Below are 19,588 nucleotides of genomic sequence, written 5' to 3'. Positions count from 1 at the left end.
GAATAAGTTGTCAACTGGCAACACCACCTACCATGTCCACCAGCTCGATTTTGGTGGTGTCCACGAGGTCCGACCAATAACCATGATCCAGCCAAGTGCGGAGGAGCTCCAGTGGAGCCTGTGAGCCATAAGTATCCTTCGATGGCATGGCCACATCGTCGCAGAAAACAGTGCACTTTAATTGGCAATATTAAATGAGAATGTAAGTAATTATCATTATTAATTGTAAGCCTTAATCACCTTCTTTCCGAGTGAGGGTCCAAAAACTCCTTTGCGCCGCCTGTCCAACTTGCTCATAATGGTGTCCTGCACCATTTGCGCCGAGGTACGAGCCGAGAAGTTTATGACGTTGACCAGGTTGGCGAATTTGGGCATGGCCAGCAGATTGCTGGTAATGATGGCACTCTTTCCAGTTCCTGTAGGTCCAACGACCAACATGGCGTATGACTTGGAAATGCAAAAGTCTTGCCAATAGGATATGTATCCCGTTTCCTTGGTGGGCACAATAAGCTCACTGATCTGGGCATTCTCGGGGAAGTTGGACGTGGTGCTAGCGCTGTCGTCGCTCTTCTGCCAGGTCCACCAGTTTTCAGCCTCATCGAATCGGTAGTCCAGGAAGAGAAGTTTCTCTGGGAACATTTGACCGCGGTTCAGAGAGAAGTACTTGGGTTTGGGGAAGTTCTCATTGGAACCGTAGATAACCTTTCGCAGCAGTGCATCAAAGGTCTTCTGACCCTGGCCAGTGAGAGCCGAACAGTAGGCCCAGGCGAAACAGAAGAGGAACATTTGTTGGAACCAGGCTTGATTGAACTGCTTGTGCTTCTCTAGGAAGTGCAAGAAGAACCGCGAGAAGGTCTGGTACTGATAGATAGGTGAAAGTTCGAGCATTTGCTTGCACTGGGGCAGGAATTCCAAGGCCGCCGGCACCAACCACTCCGTCATGTCCTCGAACAGCGTCATGTAGATCTCACTAAGACCCACCTTATTCACCAATACATTGATAAAGCTCTTGTGGAGCGCCCGCCATCCCAGTTGCGATGGCTCCATGTAGATCATTCCGCAACGCGACACGGTGGCCGGAGATGCCTGCTCCAAGTCCGCCGGCTCGAACATCATGTTCATCAGCTTGGTCATCTGCATAATCTCGCCGGACATCAGGCAGAGCTTCTTGTTGTCGTCCAGCACTGTGTTCAGATTCTCGATCCACACCGCATCCACTGGACCATCGAACATCACCCATGCCCTCTCCCCTTTTGGTCCTTGCACCTGCTCCCTGAAGGTTTTGGCCAGCACTCCGTCGTACCACTCATGGGAAACTGGATCGAAGCGCCCGTAAAGTTGGCCCATGGTTATGGCCTTTGGATTGATGATGCGGAACGTGACCGGGAACTCCTTTAGTGTCGCCTCCTCGTCGTTGGAAACGTTACGCAACGTCTGGGCTAAGACCTGACGGAAACATTATTATTTATAACGATGATTAATACCGCTTTTTCTCAAAACAAGTATTTTAATATAAATAAGACAAAAAAGGTGGAAAACTGCAATTAATTTATTCCTGTGCAGATTAAGTCGTTTGTTAACTCATTAATTCCAGGCCATTTAATTGGCTGGACGGCGAAATTAATAGGTATGGAGCATGAGTGTTTCCAACCCATGGGTACTCACCTGGTAGGCAGTGGTCTTTCCGCCCATCGAGCCACCCACTATCATCAGGCCGTGACGCACCAGCAGCATCTCGTATATCTGCAGAATTTTCTCCAAATACCATGGCGTCGCCTGCAGATTCCGATCCGCCAGGTTGATGTGCAGCCACTTGAGTATGTCGCCACGTTGCGGCTAACCGGCGTAAATAAAATATGAACAGTGGAAAATGGTATGCAGGCAGTTAATAAATGATGTTTAAGAATGTATAAAATGCCTATGGCCTTCCACAAAGGAGAAAAGTCATCATTGAAAAATGAAGAATATAATTTAGTCACATATTTGAAAAGAAAAACCATCAGCAATATTTTTCGTAATAATAACCGCTGCCCGATGTAATAACCATTTTTGGTTGTATAAACCATTATCGAATTAATTGACGGCGCTTGCAGGTCATTACACCTGAAGAATGTTAATTGATTCAAACCGATGACTGTAATTTTGCTTACCATTGGCAGCTCAACCCCGGGGAATAGATCCATATAGATGCCGATGAAGAGGGAGATGTCCTGCTCCAGGAATTTTGGCAAATTGACATCCACAATGGCGCGCAGGACAATCTCCGGCTCCGGCAGGTCAACATAAAGCCGTCGCAGCGAGGCGGAGGCCAACAGAACGGACTTTACGGCGCGCATTCCTGGCAAATAAAGGTACAGTGAGACATCGATAAGTAAAACAGTAAGAAATAGAGCTTATAAGCGTAGTAATAAATTTTATATGTTATATAATATAGAACCACCTAATAAGTATTCCTAAAAAATGCGTATTATTAAATAAGTTATATGGTTAATTATAGTTGACACTGTTTCATTTGTAAGGCAGCGAGATGTGCGGAAGGTGGTGGGGCGTGGGAAGTTGGAGGTTTTGCCGCATTAGCTTGACAGTTATGCGAGCGCATAACTCAGCGCGAAGTCAGTAGGTTCAGGCATTCGACGATGCCGTTCCCGATGGCGACGACGAGGCGGGAGTTGCAATACCTGGAGTCCTGGCCCATCCGAAAACCATTCCCTGCGCATCCTGGCCTCATCATTATAGCGCCAGGGAAATGCTAAACTTTCGCAACGTTGCAAAAACAGCTGGACAGGAATGGTGAGCGAGGAAGGGGGCTTGTGGGAGGGCAACTAAATGTACAAATAGTTTTTATTATTACTTGGCAGAGCGGCAAATACAATGTGTGTGTCTATGTGCCATTTGTCTCTCACACATGCAACACAAAAGCGCAGCAAACTTGCAAGAAAGTTTTTCAATTTAAACTCAAAATAAGATACTGATCAAATGTACTTTGCACATAAACTTGCACACAGCTGCCTTCCTGCAATTGCAGCCAGCGGCCGGCAAAAGGATGCACAAAGATGCACACGCACACTGGGAAGCCCGGACGGAGTGGCAAACACAGACATGTTGTAATGTCATATGACATGTTACGTCGTAAAAGGAGCAATATCTTTGCCTTGAAACAAGCGAGCAAAAGGATGCACGAGAAACGCTGAGAAGGAGACACGCACGCAGGACATGAGACATCCGGAAAGTTGGGTCCCCACCATTCCCTCCAACAAAACCATTCCCGAACTCCCCCAAAGTTAAGCTGCATGGATGGAAAAAAACACATGTTGTTGACTACTTTTGCGCCTTATTAGCCAGGTGGAGCGACAACCTTGCCCTCTGACCAGGTCATGTCTAAAACCAGCTACATGCTATGGTGATTTTATGCTTCAGCGCAACGGAGTTTCCGGAACACAGAGAATGAAGTCAGTAGATGGAAAAGAAATTTTAGTTCGAGGAAGAAAAATCACTCTAAAAATATATAGTTTTCCCCCAATATGGCACTCAAAATTAAACATATAATGCAAATATATTATGGATTTTCCGGAATTTCTTCTGAAACTCTTTACTCACCGTAATCGTAGTGTGACTGCGAGGACAACTGCTCGGAGCACAGCTTGTAGGCCTGGACAATCTTCTGCGAGAGATTCCTGGCCATATCGAATCCGTTGGAGTACAGGGTGATCTCGCCAATCATGGCGTAGTCCGGCACCATCATGGCCACTGTGCGGAACAGGACCTTCAGATTGTCCGGCAGCTCTGTTCGTCCGGCGTAGCTGTGGGCAAAAGTGCAGAATGAGCAGAGGAGACACCGGATTAGAGCCCGTTGGGCAATCAAATTCGTCAAAGTGCAAGTGCTAATGGCATAAATACTAAACACAAGCTCCTCACAGCTCTCCCAATTTCCCAATCCCTGGACCTTCCAATGGCCAATAACCAATATGAGTGACTGCTCTTAAGGACGTCTGGTTGCGTGACAAATTGGCAGGCAGGCAGGAAAAAGCAGAGTGGTGCAAAGCAAAGCAAAACGAAGCAAAGCTCAAAAAAAGCACACTTCTAGCCGGCAGGAATGGCAAAGCAAAAGCGACGTCCAATCGAAATTAAGACATTCGCTGAATGGCGCAATCAGTTACGGCCGGAGAGGGCTCGCACCAGGACCTGAACCAGAACCATAGGAGCGGGAGCAGGAATATGGGCAGGAGGATTCACAGGGCCTGGCTGCATGTTTGTCGCAGCTGTTCCACATGCATGCCAAAGCAATAAATATCCCGATGGGAAAATCTCCAATAACGCAATAACTACCAATATCGGAACGCAGTGCGTCCACCTCCAAGTGGGTGGCTAATAGCCCTCTCCGCCGTGTCGTTCGTATCAGTCGTATCTACCGTATGGTAGGCTTACAAAGTAACTAAATGTATTTTCAAATGCCCAGTCCAACAGAACGAAAAAAGGAAAAGTAAAACCAGGAAGTGCGGAAAAAATGCGATGCGTGAAACCGCAGCTGCTGTTCCCAGCACTCAGGCATCCTTGTGCATCCCAAAAACCCCGCTACTCACCCGGGATTCATGGTTATGAATATGGAACAAGTCGGATCCAGTTTGAGCATCGTATCCTCGAAAAAGAATTTCACAACCTTGCGTCCGATGGCCCGCTGGATGGTCAGGATCTGTTGCGCCACCACGGAGAGCACCTCCAGCTCGATGCGGTTGAACTCGTCGAAGCAGGCCCAAGCGCCCGATTGTGCCAAGCCCTGCAAGGAATCCATAGAAATGGGAATGGGCATGAGCATGGGCATGGATGAGGAGCAGTCAAAACACACACACCCAGTGCGAGTGAACAATCCCGAATAGGGCTGCAAAAAATAGCACACAAATAGAAACAGAAATTCCTGGACAAGAGTGCAAGGGAAATATCCTTGCACACACACACAGACGAACACACTCACACCGCTGTTCGATTGGGGAAAAGTGGAAAAAGCAAACAGCAGCATAAACATTATTTTCTCTTTCTCATGGCTCGGTTTCTGTTTTCTGGTTCCTGGGGGCCAGCAGCGAAGCAGGGTCGATATGGGTAGTGGTACTGCTACCGCTACTACGACCCTTTGATATGCTTCCTTTTGCATGTTGCAATAAATATGCTGTTTTATCCCAGCTGGAAGCCTGCACCTCCCACACTCCATCCCACTTTTCACCCGGAGCAGCACAAATAGAACGCCAAAGCAGCGAAACTGACCTGACTGCTAGCGCCATACCATGCCATGCCATTCCAAACCATATGGAGTGGGCGTCGCAGGTCGGAATCTATCAGCTATATATCCCCATGAGCTGCCCGATGGCCATGCATCGCAGTATCTATGGTTGGCCGAAGAAAAGGTTCGAATTTCCCCTTATTAGGGAAATCCTTTACGTAGAACTGTTGCTGTTGCTGCAAATATGAGGAGTTCTAACGAACTGATTTTTCGGTATCCTTTAGGTTTTCAATTATTGCAACAGCAACAAATGCTCCAGTAGTTTTGAATGAACTTCATTTAGATACGGGAACATAATATTTCATTCCGGATATCATATTTACATATATGCGGTAAATTTCTATTAAAATAAAGATGATATCTATCCAACGCATTGGTTAGTTTGAGTATTGGCTGATTAATCTCAAAAGCCAAATTGTGTAATGATAAGCAAGAAAAGAATATGTCGGACTTTGTGCCAAAAGGGAATTATATTAAAATGAAAATTATATTTCATACTCCACCCCATTGCCAATACAACTAGTTTGGTTAATTGATACTCCCCCAAAAACCTGTCAAAGTGCTATACTAAACAAGGAGATTGGCAAACTTACTATTACTTACTATAAAGCTGCCGTTCAAACTAAGCACAATGGGGAAACCATGGGGACAGCTGTTGCTGCTGACCGGGCATGGGGCATCCACTTGACCACCTTTAAAGGTGCCTGCATGGCAAGTGGCTTCTGTTGGTCCTGCCGCAAGGACCTCCCCCGTTTCCCTCGAGCTGCACTCCACACAAAGAGTTTACATTCTGTTGCGCGTTCGCACGCTTTTTGCAGTCACTGTTGTTCCTACACCCGATGCGGTGGCTGCCGTCGTTCCGCTTGGCCCCACCATTGTACAATTAGCGCCTCTTTGCCTCCAACTGAGGTGCAGGATGCGGAGCAGGAGGTCCTGGAGGAGGAGCTGCTGTGTTAGGAACTTGTTTGTCCAGAGCACGGAAAAATGGTGGCTGTTGCCTTTGAACACTTTCAACTCCATTGAGAGTTGTTTGGCGCCAAGCGACAAGAGTGATGGAACAGGTTTACCCACAGTAAAGGTATAATGTAGAAAATTAAGAAAGATACAAGCTATCTCAGTGATATTCTGGCTAATAAAAAAATATAATTGAATATTACATTGGATATAGTATAGGATATTACAGAAATTATCCATCTCTACATCTTCATGACTCAATGTACATAAGCCCACTATAAAGTCTAGGAACCCATCCCACGAAAGTATCTTACCCAGAAGTGCAGTCATCCTGTCTGCTGCGGCGATAACTTTTTGCCATCCATTGGATGCGCCTTTTGTTCGGTGCGACATCCATTGTTGTGGCCATTTTATTTGCATTTAATTTATTTACGATTACTTCTCTGGCTGGCACAGGAATTGCTCTCGAATATTTCGCATATTTTGCCAATTGCAAATTATTTGATTGTCGCAACATTGTTTCCCAGACATTCCCAGCCCGGCAACGAAAAATCAAAAACCGCATCGCCAATCGGCGGAGTGGGAGAGCATCGTGTGCTGGAGATTTACGACTTCCTAGAGATTATTAGAACAAATGCCAATCCAGTCGGTGACAAAGCGAGCGCAGAACGACTTTCTAAAGCCCCACTCGACTCCAGTCCGAAAACCAGACGCAGAGACCCAAATTAAGCAATAAAACGAATAAACAAATGTCCAAACTCAAGTGGATCCCAATCGCATAAATTCATTAATTTAAATTGAGCGGCCAGCGAGCGCTGGCAATTTATGGGCTCTCCAATCGACGCAACTAAACTAAAGTTGCCGGTTCGGTCGGGTCGTTATTAATACAAATCCCATGCAAATGAACAAGAACACTAGGTGATCACTTTACCCCGACCACCTCATCATCGCCATCAAATGGCTCCCGTGTTTATGGGGCTTAGGAACTATTATGCAATTAGCCGTGTGAGCGTATTATGCGATTAGAGCCTATGGCAGCATAAATTTTACTACAAGATTTCAGCACCCACTTAAGATGTGCGTGTGTTTTTGGGGAATGGCAAATAGGGATGGGTATGGTGATGGTGATGGGAATGGGAATGGGGATAGGGATGGATGTCCAGGAGGCAACGGTTAACGACCTGCAAATAAAAATTTGCATAAACTGAAGTGGAGGCGCACGAAGTTGGCTTTGGAAGAAGGCCGGCCATTACTTTCGCAAGCTGGCTAATTAGTCAACAGCCAGGGGAAAATACGATTATCCCGGTGCTGCTGCATAAATTTCAATAAACATACATATAGTATACGTATGTATAGAATATATGGCAAGACAATGGGGAATTGGAAGGGCGCATCGAAAGTCGGCTCCAGTGTGTCTGACATTAGTCCAATTAACTGGGCTCGTGCGGTATTGAAAGTCACGATTGTTGCGTGTGCCGCCGCATCAAGACGAGTTCTTTGTCTGATTAATGTGCTCCACTCGACTCTGTTTTCGGGGCCATCAATTAGAAAGCATTCGAGCAGCGAATCGCAGACAGCGCGACGCTCTAGAACCTCTCTATGCATATGTAGATACAATCTGGACTTCGGGGGGCTCACCTTGAAGAACTTGCCCAGCGCCTTGTAGTCCAGTCCATCGGAGCAGTTGAAGACGACGCACTTCTTGGCCACCGCCTTGGCCAGATCCTTGCAGGTCTCCGTCTTGCCAGTTCCGGCAGGTCCTTCAGGAGCTCCTCCCAAACACAGCTTCAGGGCGCCCATCAATGTGCTGCAATCGAGCGGGTTTTGGGAATTAATATAGGGAGCGCAACAAAGAGTTGATGGATGGGGCGGGAAAATGGAGTGGACCCTCGCTTTTAATATCTATTTCGGATTTTTTCCCATTTCTCACGGCAGCAGCTTAAAAAATTGTCATTTATGGGTGGCTTTTTATTCTGACCCAAATAGAAAGAATTATTAGGAAGTGGGTGGGTATATAGGGTCAAAAATTGAAGTTTATCTTAAAGATCATTATATAATTTAATACCAGCTTAAAGCTAAACAGAAAACATTTAACCATCCTAGTATTTATTAACTAAGTGTTCTAAATATATATTGCTAAAAAATTGGGAAAGGCATATAGCCTTTAAAGAGCTCAATTAAACCAAAATAAAATTTACGTTTTTCTTAGATATTACTCTACTTCTTTGAGGATACTTATTATTCGACTAACCAGCTCCGAATGTCATTTTAAACATTGCTCATTTTTTGCCGCTTGTTTTGCAAGTTCATATTTTTATCATATTGGCAGTGTCCCCACTTTGGTTGCTTGTGCATATATTTTTTAGCTTTTCCGGCATAGCCATACAAATATCTATATACACTCGGTTATGTTTTTTGTTTGTCCGCTTTTGCTTCCCCCTTTTTTAACTATGCCGGCATGGGTGTGAGTGTTAGTGTGGGGCGTATGTGTGTGTTTGTGTGAAAAACTGTCCAACATTGATTTATTTGTTTAATATAAAAGTTTTATCGGAAACCCCATTAAAATGTCCTTTCTGCCGGCTTGCCAACGACGGCCTGCCAGCCAGCCTGCTGCCATTTCGTGTGTCCTTCCTTTAGTCCTGAATATTCCTGAATATGTTGTTCTTGTTGCTGTTGTTGTGTGTTTGTCGTAGGCAGCTTAAACATCAAAAAGGTTTTCAGCTCTTTTTGCGTATTTTGTTTGCAAAAATGAAAATAAATTTAAAATGCACCGAAATAAAATAAATATTTTCCCAATAAACGTGCCTGGCTTCCCTTCTGACTTTTAGATGCACTGTATATGTGGAAAGGAGGGGCTTTGCCAACGGTTTGTCAATTAATATTTTCGATATTCATACAGGCATCGTACAGGTGTGGAGTGTTGGTTTTTTGTTGGGGATTTGTGTAAGATATATAGACTATGTTCTTGTATACGAACCGGTAGCAGCGATCCGTGAGGGGAGTTACCACCAAGCGGGGCAGGTTGCCCAAGTATTCCATGCCATATTCGACATCTGTGACCACCATGCTGACGCACACCCAATCCTCGTTTTCTGGGAATAAATCATGGATTTATAGTTGTGGTCTCCTGCTGAAACTTTGAGGCACCAAGTAAACTCACTCTCGTTAACCTTCCAGTAGTATCGGAGCTGGGAGATCCAATCAAAGTCCTGGATGTTGGTAATCCGGCAATCTGTCAGGTATTTCACAACATCGCGATCTGGAAAAATTAAACTACTTAATTCCCTATAAACATTTATGCATCCATTCGTGTTCTTAACTCTTGAAAAGTACTTTACAGAAAAAGGTTATTATCCCACAGATTTATTTTTATGAAAAATTCTTATGAAGTGACGCAAAGTGACAAGCAAAAAGATTGCAATAATCATAAATATTAGTAAATATTCATTATGTAAAAGCTCAAACCGGGTCTCTTGCGGTTTTGTTTTTGGTCGAAACATTATTTAATTATGCAAACGTGTTGGGCTTGCGGTTTGGTTAAAGAGCGTTAAAATACGGTCAAGTGGGTTTCACTTTGAAGCATGGTCCACATTTAAAATTCCACTTATTGTCCACACTCCTTGCTCCGCACTCACCATGAACATCCAGGACAATCAGCGCCTCCACGGCAATCCGGACTCCGGCTTGCAGATCCGTGCGCACCAATTGCACCAGGTCGGCAATCTGCAGATTGGACTTCTCCAAATAAGCCGGCAGCTCCCTCGTCTCGATGGCCTCCTCCACCTGGGCGAAGTAAAGAAAAAAGATGGCAAGGTAAAGCATAAAGTGTCTGAGAAACTGCAGTGAGGCGAAAGCAAATAAAGAGCGAAATATGGTTTTCAATTTCGCTGCTTGCCAAACGCGAAAAAATTTCTTCTCTGAAAGTCAAAGCCCAAAAGGGAAGTGCTCACAAAAGAAGGCAACCCGGGGAAGGAGAAGAGGGTCAGAAGTGCTGAGGTCCAGCTAATCTCACTGTCAGCGGCACAGAGAGCTCTTCCCTGACAGCCAACTGATGGACAGTTGTTGTCCCACGGACAACGTCCTTGTGGTTACCGCGGTTTTGCTGCCGAGTACTCGATGACTCACCTCGTAGGTCCAGGCCATGCAGGAGATGCCCTGCACCACCTGACCGGGCCAACTGACCACCCAGGAGATGCGCTCCACCATGGCGTAGTCCTCCCAGGCCTCGCGCATCTGCTCCTTCACGCTGTCCAGCATCACCATCTCCACCTCCTTGAGCCACATCTCCACTAATCCCTAGGAAACAAACGTTAGTCGGTTAAGGTGTTCCGCTTAAAGATTTAAAGACAAATCGCCTACATTGGCCAACTGCGGGTTAATTTTCCGCACCAGGGCCACACGCTCCTCCTCATCACTGACCATCTCCACGATCTCCATGTTGTCGTCAAAGGTCAGACTGCCAATCTGTAGGAAAATTAATGCAATTTAAAACTAGTACTCTTTGTAAAAAAGGAGGTAAATTATCGTTGTTATAGATAAAGTTAGAAAAAGAGATACCACAGTACAAAAATCTGAGCCAAACTCACTCCTTCGAAACACTTCCTCAAATGGGGCTGCACACGCATGGGATCCTTGGTCTCGGAAAGAATCTCCAATAACTCGTCGTTGGACAAAAAGAAGAAGCGAGCGAAGAAGAGGCGCTTTTGCTCCAGATATGTGTTCAAGCCCTTTGTGACTGTTTCCAAATCCTCGATGGCCTTCGTGAAGACTTCAAGCATTTCAGGATACTCGGTGGCAGCCATCACATGTCGATCCTTTAGCGTGTGCTTCATAATCTTGCGCCACAGCTTATCCACCGCTTTAAAGTTCCGACCCTCCAAGGGCATCTGTCGCATGATGTCCTCGCTGCTGAAGATCGGCTCCAGGTACATCCAGGTGATCTGTACTTGTGTCCAAGCATCGATGATGTTCTGAATGAGGAGCAGGCGGGCCTCCCAGTCGTCCGCCTTGGAGCCCAAGGCTACGATGAATGGCGATCGTTTCATGGCCTGCGTTCGCATTATATGATCATCCAGCAGCGTCTGAATATCATCCAGGCTGGCCAGGATGTGCGTGTCCGAGTCGCGATATTGCAGCACCTCGAACATCACGTCTCTCCAGTCCGCCTGCATGATCCTCAGTCCATTGTTCAGGTCGTACTCCTTGCCCGCGGCATTAGCGATCTCTTCTAGCTGCGGCAGAATGCTCATGATGTCCACATCGATCATGTCCTTCAGCGTGGGGAACAATTTCGGATTGACCTTGCGACCCAGTATCTTTGAGATCTGATCCCAGTGCCGCTTCTCCAATCCATGACGGCAAATCGAGTCCAGGACGGGCAGATACACGCGGAACTTCTCGATCTTCATGCGCATCTGCTCGGCAGCTCGTTTGGCCACTGGATTGTAGGCCAACTGACGGGACAACTTGTACATTATCTGGGAAAAATATCAGAGTTAGAGGGCGAACAGGTAAGAGTGGTTTCTTGAGCCACTCAAGCTATTATAAGAAATTAAATTAGCCAGGTCGACCTGGGTTAGGACCTGTATCTAAACGAATTGACAAACTAGAAACTGATAAGCATGGTACTATAATTTTCTGAGAAGTATGCATCTACATTCATAGGAGGATTTAAAAAAAATCTATATGGTATATATTAATCAATTACTCCTTAAGGTGCAAGGTTGCGCAGCTGTGAAGCTGAAAATAATTCGATTTCACAAGGGTATTCAAGCTTTCGCCTGAGAACTGTTTTCTTCATTTTTTTGGGCTCCCACTTTGCCGCTTCAGCTGTGCCGAAAAATTCAATTCAACTGACTTTCCTTTTGCGCCTTTGTGCAGCTTTTTTTGCGTGGCTCCGAACGGCTTCCCAGCTGACCCCGATGGGGTCACATCCCCAAAATCCAGGGGATCCCCTTCCTTCAGCTACTCATCTTATGGCAGCCAGCCGCCAAATATGTTGGGCATTTTTTCCATGCATACTTTTCGGCTGCCAAGTGGAACTTTCTTTTTACAGCCAGTTTTCAGTTGGTCGTCGGTCGGGTTTGTCGGGTTTGTCCCTTGCTAACTGGATGGATGGCTACTATTGCTGCCCTAGGTGGCCTGAGGTTTTTAGTTGCATTTTAGTTGCTACATTGGCTTACAGACGGACATGGCAGAGATAGGGGGAGCACATAGAGGAGCCACAGGACGAAGGACGTTGGAACCCATGCATGGGCAGTTGAGCAGGAGAAATCCGACAACAGCTCAAACTTTGTCGGTCCTTGCTCGTTTTTATTTCCGCCAGCTACTGGAGCCAGTGGAGCTACTGAAGCCCCCTGGAATGACAACTTCCGACTTTGCAACTACTTACCTTGTGCATATTCTCCACTTGTTCCCGCACGCCATCCGCATTAAGGCATTCGAAGCGCTCGAACATCCTGAAAGCAGCAGAAGAGATGTAAATAGAAATACACAAAAAAAGGACAAAATAAAGGAGCAGGGGCAGGAGCTGCAGTGGTGTCCTCATCATAAGCGCCAGCTTTCTGCTGGAATTCGCCCCCGGGTTGTGGGAATTGAGAGAGGGCCACTACGATTGGTATTGGGATTTGCGTGCAGCAATGTCAATGGAAATGGCTGTCGGACTGGGGCCATTTCATTTCGGAATATTACGGAGCCCCGGGAAGTGTCACTACCCCCTCCGGCTGACAGAAGTATAATTGCAATGGGCTTAAATGTTGCCGCTGCTTACCAAATGAGATAATCCTTTTCGAACTCGTACGAGGTCTTCCACAGCTTCTCGATGGGCTCCATTTTCTCGATGATCTCGGCAAGAAGTGGAAAGGCGGACACGTCGATTTGGAGTAGAGTCTCCTCTGTGTTGATGGCCTTGGCCTCACGGCTGAGATTCTGTTGAGAACAAATGAATATAAATATAAAGTGTTTAAATAATTATTATGAAGATTTGTAAATGTCACCCGCAAACCCCTAAACCTCAATTAATCAAACCCAATCTTCCAAAAGAATTCCAGAAAATTATAACTAATCCTTACCTCAATGGTGGTGAAGAGCAAATCGACCGTATCCACCCGCTCCTTGAGCTCCTCCAGCGTGAGCACATCTCGGATTTCCCGGATGCGAAAACCGTCCATCGTGCGCTTCTCCTGGGCCAGCAGCTTCTCGAACTCCAAGCGCCGCTCCCTGCGGAATGTGTCGGCTTAGTATCTGGGATCTGTTCGGGATCAGGGTCTAATCGGCATTTCACTCACCGCAAGGCCAGCTCCAGATTATCACGCACCACCGACAGGCGGGCGGCGCTCAGATCCAGGACCTCCTCCAGTTCGCCCGGCAGGATGAATGTGCGCGAGTTCAGATGAAGTTCGTCGCCTGCGGATGGGAGTAAGACCAAGACCAGACTGGATGACATGGCTCTCGATTGTACTCGCTGCTAATTAACTGCGCTTAACTCTTAATTAATTGGCTGCGCGAGACTTTCTTTTTCGGGGGATAAAATAATTAGTTATTCGAGTAGGTACGAGTATCTTTGGCCCTGACAAGCTGTATCCGTGAGTTTTCGGTGTGACAAAGCCACACACTCGGACGGACGGACGGGCAGATAGACAGGCAAACAGACAAACAGACAGTTGGAGCCGCAAATTCAGAGGGACTGAAGTACACATTGTAGCTATCCGAAAGATACACACGACACTTGACGATAACTGGCAATTGTCTGCAAGGATTTCTGTGGGTGTGAGCCCGTCTGCATTTGCTGGTTGTCAAAGCAACTTTCACACATTCATGAATTTGTTAAGCTCATTAAGTTGCATTTTCGGGGTTTTAGCGGAGCTCAATGTTTGGTGTCTCACCGCAAGTAATTATAAAACCAATTAGTAGACTCAGCTTGTTAGTTGAGGTTAATTATGTTAAGCGAAGCTGCACTTCCTGCCTTTCCTATGAGCCCATTCCGCATCACCTCTCTACCCAAAAGCCAAACACAGCGCAAAGCAAACACACTAGCTACACTGTGGGATAATCTGGAATTATGATAATAATCTCTGTGACAGAGATTAAAGGTTATAAGGTAGAAGATATCAAACACAGAACTTAAAAAGTAGGGTCTGGAAAGTATTGAAGTATTGTATTCTATGTGAAATATTCGTCTATTATTATAATAGTATATAAGTAGAGAATATTACTTCTTTTAGTGGTTCCCCCAAATTAGTGCACTAAAAAACACTTCTAACTTAATTAGCTCTTCTGTGTAATTTTATACACCTTTGTGGTTCAGTTTGAAGCCCTAGAGATTGTATATCGCATTTCCGCCCAGTGTCTAGCTTTTGGTCAGGATGCCAAGGGAAAGAGCTCGGCTGGCCAGCTGCAGCTGCACAAACAGCGGAAGGGAGGAAGTGGGAAAAGCGAGGAGTAGGTCCTGACCAAACCAATTGCATCACTCACTGGACAGGTAGGTGTGTGTCAGCAGGAAGACGACGCGCTTCAACACGTTCTTGATTTCATCCTTGATGGCAAATATGCGCATCTCTCGGCAGTCGTTGATGTAGTTCTGCAGGGCCACCACCTCGGGCGTCTCCTCCGGCCGCTCGCCGGCCTTCATCGACATCTCCTCCAGCTCCTCGCAGATGCTGAAGTGGCAGAAAAGAGTCGGGTAAAAAATCAGGTAGCGTGCATGCACATATATGTATGTGTAGAGCAAAGTTATCTATTAAGTGGGATTGGGGGGCAGTCAGCATAAAAGTTAAGTGAAAGAGCACTCGCACTTCATTTAGCTGATGCTGATGCAATCTGTTCTCGCCGCTGGTTACTTGGCTACACGGACACACGGACACTCGGACACTTGGCTACTTACGCTCGATTCTCGTTCCAATTGAGGGCTTTGTAAAAATCAATTATGAAATCGTAGATTTCGCGCACATACATCCGCAGCGATAGCTTCACGTGCCGATTATCCAGCATGAACAGGTTGAGCGGAATGAAATCGCGCAGATAATAGGTCGTATCGCTCACGGCCTGCAATTTTTTCAACAGCTCCTGGACAGCCTAAAGGACATGGGTGGCACATCCAAAAGGGGGGATGTAATAGGGGATGTTAATAAAAGTTATCGGGAAAGCTTTAAAATTCTATTAGCTGCATGGCAATGTTACTCTGATTAAATAAACTCATTTGTTATGCTCCCTATACATATTTAAATTTTTGAAATACCATTACAACATATAATACAATTTCATGTATGCATTACAATATTAGCTCTGTAATTAAGCTCAGCCAATATTTGTCAACTAATTACATTTACAATAGTCAATTAAATTAAATAAACTATTCGTTCAATGCGAAAACATACTAATGCCCATCTACTTCCTTGCTGCAATTTAAAGCCCTGTGGATGCTTCAAGCGATTGAAGCCCCTTTCCAATCACACGACTCCACCACTGGATCCACCAATGGGTGCATCGATGGTGGTGCAGACCGAGACGCACTCGCATTTCATGCATCGACTGGCAGCAGGCAGCAGGCGGCATACACGCAGTCGGAAGTAATTTTTATTTTATATAAATTGAGCAAAAAACCAAGCCGAACCAAACGAATCGAGAGGAGAGGAAATTGCTGGTCGTTTCATAAAACTTAATGAATGCGAACTGCAATTGCAGTTGGGCCAGACTGGGGGAAGTAAATTGAGCGTATGATATACGTTTGGTAATTCACGGGTCTGACTGTCTAAGTATAACAGCTTTGTAAATTCAACAGGCTGTGCGAAGCCAAACAGTGACTAATTAAACATTGCACACAGCTAACAAAATGCCAGAAATCAACGAAAGGCAGAGGAGCACGGTTCGGCAGGCGCTATAATCCGGATTCCCGGCGAGGTGGAACTTGTCAAATTACACAAACTGCCAGCCATTTTCCGACTCCCAACTCCCGTCGACTGCTACTTGTCTGTCTGTCAGCAGTCTATTAATATTCCATAATGAAATTTTATGTTAATTCTACGCATCATTGCGTGTAATCAAATCGAAATAAATAATTAAATCCATTTCAAGACGGGCCTGGGGCTCACAGAGCGCTGATTGCCACCAGGACGGATGGACGGACTCACCCCAAGTTCCGGCAGGTTATTCTCTGTCCAGACCTTCTGCACCATGGGCAATATTAACTTTTGGAAGAGTCCAAAGTAATACTTGTAGACGGGCTTCAGGTAAACGTGCACTCCCTGCCAGTTGACTTTGACAATCTGCTCGACTTTCTCGCAGAGTTCCAGAAAGTCCACGTGGTCTTCATCAATGAAAAGCAGGAAGCCCTTGGTTTCGGGTTCTGTAAGCCAAGGTTACATCTTACAAACAAAGTATAATAAGCATATGAACTGTTACTAACCACCGCCAGACATGACAAACTCGAGGCGGGGAATTTCATAGCCCACTGCCAAAATACTCTTGAAATGCTCTGTAAAAATTCGAGGCAGCTCCTGCATATAGGGATATATGTAGAGCTTATTCGAGTGATCCAGTTCGAACTGAGCCACATCATCGATATCAGGAACCTGTAATTACACATTTAAAGTTACTTATTCCCATAATAAAAGTTTAAAATATTTACATTTTCCACAAACTGGTTGACTTGCGGCTGCTGAAAAGGATCAGCGTCGTCCTCATCATAGACATATATGTTCGAGGCGGGTCTGACTCCAGGGCCCATGTTGATGGGCTCGTGATCGAAGTGGGCACCGACCACAGAAGCAATCAGGGTCATTAGCGGTATCCTCTTCAGCTTCGCGTCGAACATGGAGTACTTTTCGATGCGGTTGCCATCCTTGAAGGCGCACAGGACCTTGAAAAGGTAGTTAATGCTTTTGCTAATGAGGCTGTTCAAGTGTCGGGACATCGCCGAATGGATGCACCGGAAGAGCATGGCCGCACGTCCTCCATACTTCCCCGACATGGGCACCAGATCCTTCCAAGTGCCACGCATCTCGTTCATAAGGTCAGCACATCGTGGCAGCCAGTCGTTGAGCAGCAACTTAAAGATAACATTTAATAAAATAAATGATATACAATAGCCTATACTCACATCTCGAACGTCGGCACAACTCTTCTCAATGAAAACCTGGACAGTATCTGCATCCAGTGGCCGCTGAGCCAGAAGTAGCTGACCCAGATCAACGACAACCAGTTCCTCATAAAGATCGTGCCACAACCTATTCAGTGCCTGAACCGTCGGATGTGTGGTCATAAGAACTTCGCCAATACGAGCCTTGCCCCTCAGGAGGTTGGAGCGCCAGGAAACTGGCGGAGATATGGTCAGAATGGGAAACTCTGGAGGTTCCCTTTCCAACTGCAGACGCCTCCTCTCCATATTGGACCTGCGGATCAAAGATAATCAATGTCCGTATGAATGAGGTCAAATCAAGCCAAGGATGACCCACGATAAGAGGTAGTTAAGGAAGGAGCGCTTGACATAGTGGCGGAAGTCCTCCTGCAGATCGATGAGACACACGATAATAAGGATGGCGAGGTCCTGACGCACTCCGCGGTCCCCCACGAACAGGTAATCCATTAATATAACTTCTGGCGGCAGTTTGGGCCAATCTTTCTGTAATGAGTTGATTAGACATGGTTGGGGATGTGGTTGAAAAGGGGACGACAGGTGGTATAAACTTTGCTGGCGCTCCAAGGCGATTTTGGAACTATGGAGTTAGGGAACAGGTGGATGGGGACTGGATTCTCTGCGGAGCATCTTTGGCTGCTCATTAACCCGCCTTTGCCAGCGCACTGATTTGCCGGTGCTGATGGCAAGTGCTTGGCTTAAATCCCTGCCAAAGTTTGTTTGGCGCTCACGTCAAAACATCAACACGCGCCCCGTCACTTGTCATCCCAGTTTCCCCCATATCTCCCATCTCCCATCTCGTACCATCCGGATTCTGGGAGCATGTTTAATATGCTCGCACTGCCGGCAAACTTTTTCGACGGTAAAACTTCTGTCGAATTCTGAGCCAGTTAAGTTTACTAATAATGTCTACGGTACACTAAGTTGGGAACGCCTTTCATATATTAATCTGTGTTGCACACCTAGTTGTTTTTAGTCAAGCCTGCTTATTAACTTAAACCTCTAATAAACTTTTGTAGCTTACTTAAACTTAAATACTTGATAAAAGTATTGAAAAATAACGTAGTGGTGGATTAAAATTGAGTCATATGAAACTAAGTGCGTTTTTATATAGTGTTATATTGCAGACAAAAGATTAAATTATATAGTCAGCTATATAGTCAGTTACTCACCTTTTCCTTTACTATAAATTGGTAGGCATCCTGCAGAAGGGCGCTCCTTGGATTGATGCGTCTGAAGGCCTTTCGGATGAGGTGTGAAGGATACGTCGCCAGTTGAACTATGGACATCTGCATGGGGATAAACATAGGGATTAGGATGTGGGCAGGGTGCAGTCATTAAATCGGGTGTGATTCACGCCATCGCCACACAAGCGGTTTCCCTTTTTAACAGCTAATCACGTTATTCATAACTCAGACCAAGCCCCTCAGCCCGTAATATTTACGAGGTATGAATTATATAATTTTTATAAGCACGTTTCGCGAAACAGTGTTGCCAATTCAGCCTTTTCCCCGTCAGTTTTGACTATGTATATTGCGACCATATAAGGATGAGCAACCGAGTCCATATAGCCATGTCCGTCTGTCTGCCCTTTCCAAAGCAGGGTAAGATTTCTTTCTTGTTCGAATTGCTTATATTCAAAACCCACTTTTTTTGTGAAAATTAAGGGCAACACTGCCCTGAAGCCAACGCAGTCTAATTTACTCACACGCCCACGCACACATATTTACTTTGTATGGACTTTATTATTATCATTTTTTATGGACAAAGACACAAAGATACGGACACGGTCATGGATATGGATATGGACACGGTGGCGAGGAAGGATACGGAGCACCACACGGACACGGAGCCAAAGTCGGAGTCAACGATAAAATTTATTTGCGCCCGACGCCGGTGCTCACATTTGATGGGTTTTTTATGGTCTCGGTCAGGGGGGAGTCATTGCGGCTGGGTATTTCGGTTTCATTTTTCATACCGCCCATTTATTTGTTGCATTTAGCATATGTTTGGTCAGTTGCATAATTCCGAAATACATTGCGACACGTGGCACCCAAACTATCTCTCATCATAACTCACACTTTTCAGCAGACACTGGTATCGCTTCTGTATCTTCAGGGTAAACAGCTTCTCCGCTTTTGCCAGCTCTACTCGGTATTTAGCCATCATTTTGATCTTTTGGTCATCAGGATCCACCGGTTGCAAGGGTTGCATGTACGGAAAGTGGCTGT

The 19,588-nt window shown here is 45.7% G+C and overlaps 1 protein-coding gene across 2 annotated transcripts in view; it reads right to left on the bottom strand.

Annotated features, from left to right (window-relative positions):
- LOC117140806 (dynein heavy chain 3, axonemal) overlaps window positions 1-19,588 on the bottom strand; it is a 34,167-nt gene that overhangs the window by 11,793 nt on the left and 2,786 nt on the right. For both annotated transcript variants that reach the window (XM_033303905.1, XM_033303907.1), the window contains exons 7-32: window positions 19,437-19,584; window positions 18,530-18,646; window positions 17,677-17,843; window positions 17,322-17,613; window positions 16,851-17,270; window positions 16,629-16,794; window positions 16,354-16,568; window positions 15,108-15,298; window positions 14,699-14,883; window positions 13,513-13,630; window positions 13,297-13,444; window positions 12,996-13,153; window positions 12,618-12,684; window positions 10,813-11,703; window positions 10,586-10,690; window positions 10,352-10,522; window positions 9,862-10,009; window positions 9,387-9,485; window positions 9,204-9,318; window positions 7,865-8,033; window positions 4,581-4,774; window positions 3,598-3,800; window positions 2,151-2,338; window positions 1,666-1,836; window positions 241-1,446; window positions 32-175 (exon numbers count right to left, since the gene is read on the bottom strand). In XM_033303905.1, coding sequence (XP_033159796.1) covers window positions 32-175; window positions 241-1,446; window positions 1,666-1,836; window positions 2,151-2,338; window positions 3,598-3,800; window positions 4,581-4,774; window positions 7,865-8,033; window positions 9,204-9,318; window positions 9,387-9,485; window positions 9,862-10,009; window positions 10,352-10,522; window positions 10,586-10,690; window positions 10,813-11,703; window positions 12,618-12,684; window positions 12,996-13,153; window positions 13,297-13,444; window positions 13,513-13,630; window positions 14,699-14,883; window positions 15,108-15,298; window positions 16,354-16,568; window positions 16,629-16,794; window positions 16,851-17,270; window positions 17,322-17,613; window positions 17,677-17,843; window positions 18,530-18,646; window positions 19,437-19,584 — 6,196 coding nt within the window. The remainder of the gene's footprint in view (window positions 1-31; window positions 176-240; window positions 1,447-1,665; window positions 1,837-2,150; window positions 2,339-3,597; window positions 3,801-4,580; window positions 4,775-7,864; window positions 8,034-9,203; window positions 9,319-9,386; window positions 9,486-9,861; window positions 10,010-10,351; window positions 10,523-10,585; window positions 10,691-10,812; window positions 11,704-12,617; window positions 12,685-12,995; window positions 13,154-13,296; window positions 13,445-13,512; window positions 13,631-14,698; window positions 14,884-15,107; window positions 15,299-16,353; window positions 16,569-16,628; window positions 16,795-16,850; window positions 17,271-17,321; window positions 17,614-17,676; window positions 17,844-18,529; window positions 18,647-19,436; window positions 19,585-19,588) is intronic.

This window comes from Drosophila mauritiana, chromosome 3L (assembly GCF_004382145.1).
Source record: "Drosophila mauritiana strain mau12 chromosome 3L, ASM438214v1, whole genome shotgun sequence".
In the NCBI taxonomy this organism is placed as follows: domain Eukaryota; kingdom Metazoa; phylum Arthropoda; class Insecta; order Diptera; family Drosophilidae; genus Drosophila; species Drosophila mauritiana.
The sequence above is the reverse complement of the archived record's forward strand: the minus strand, read 5'-3'. Positions and strand labels throughout refer to the sequence as shown.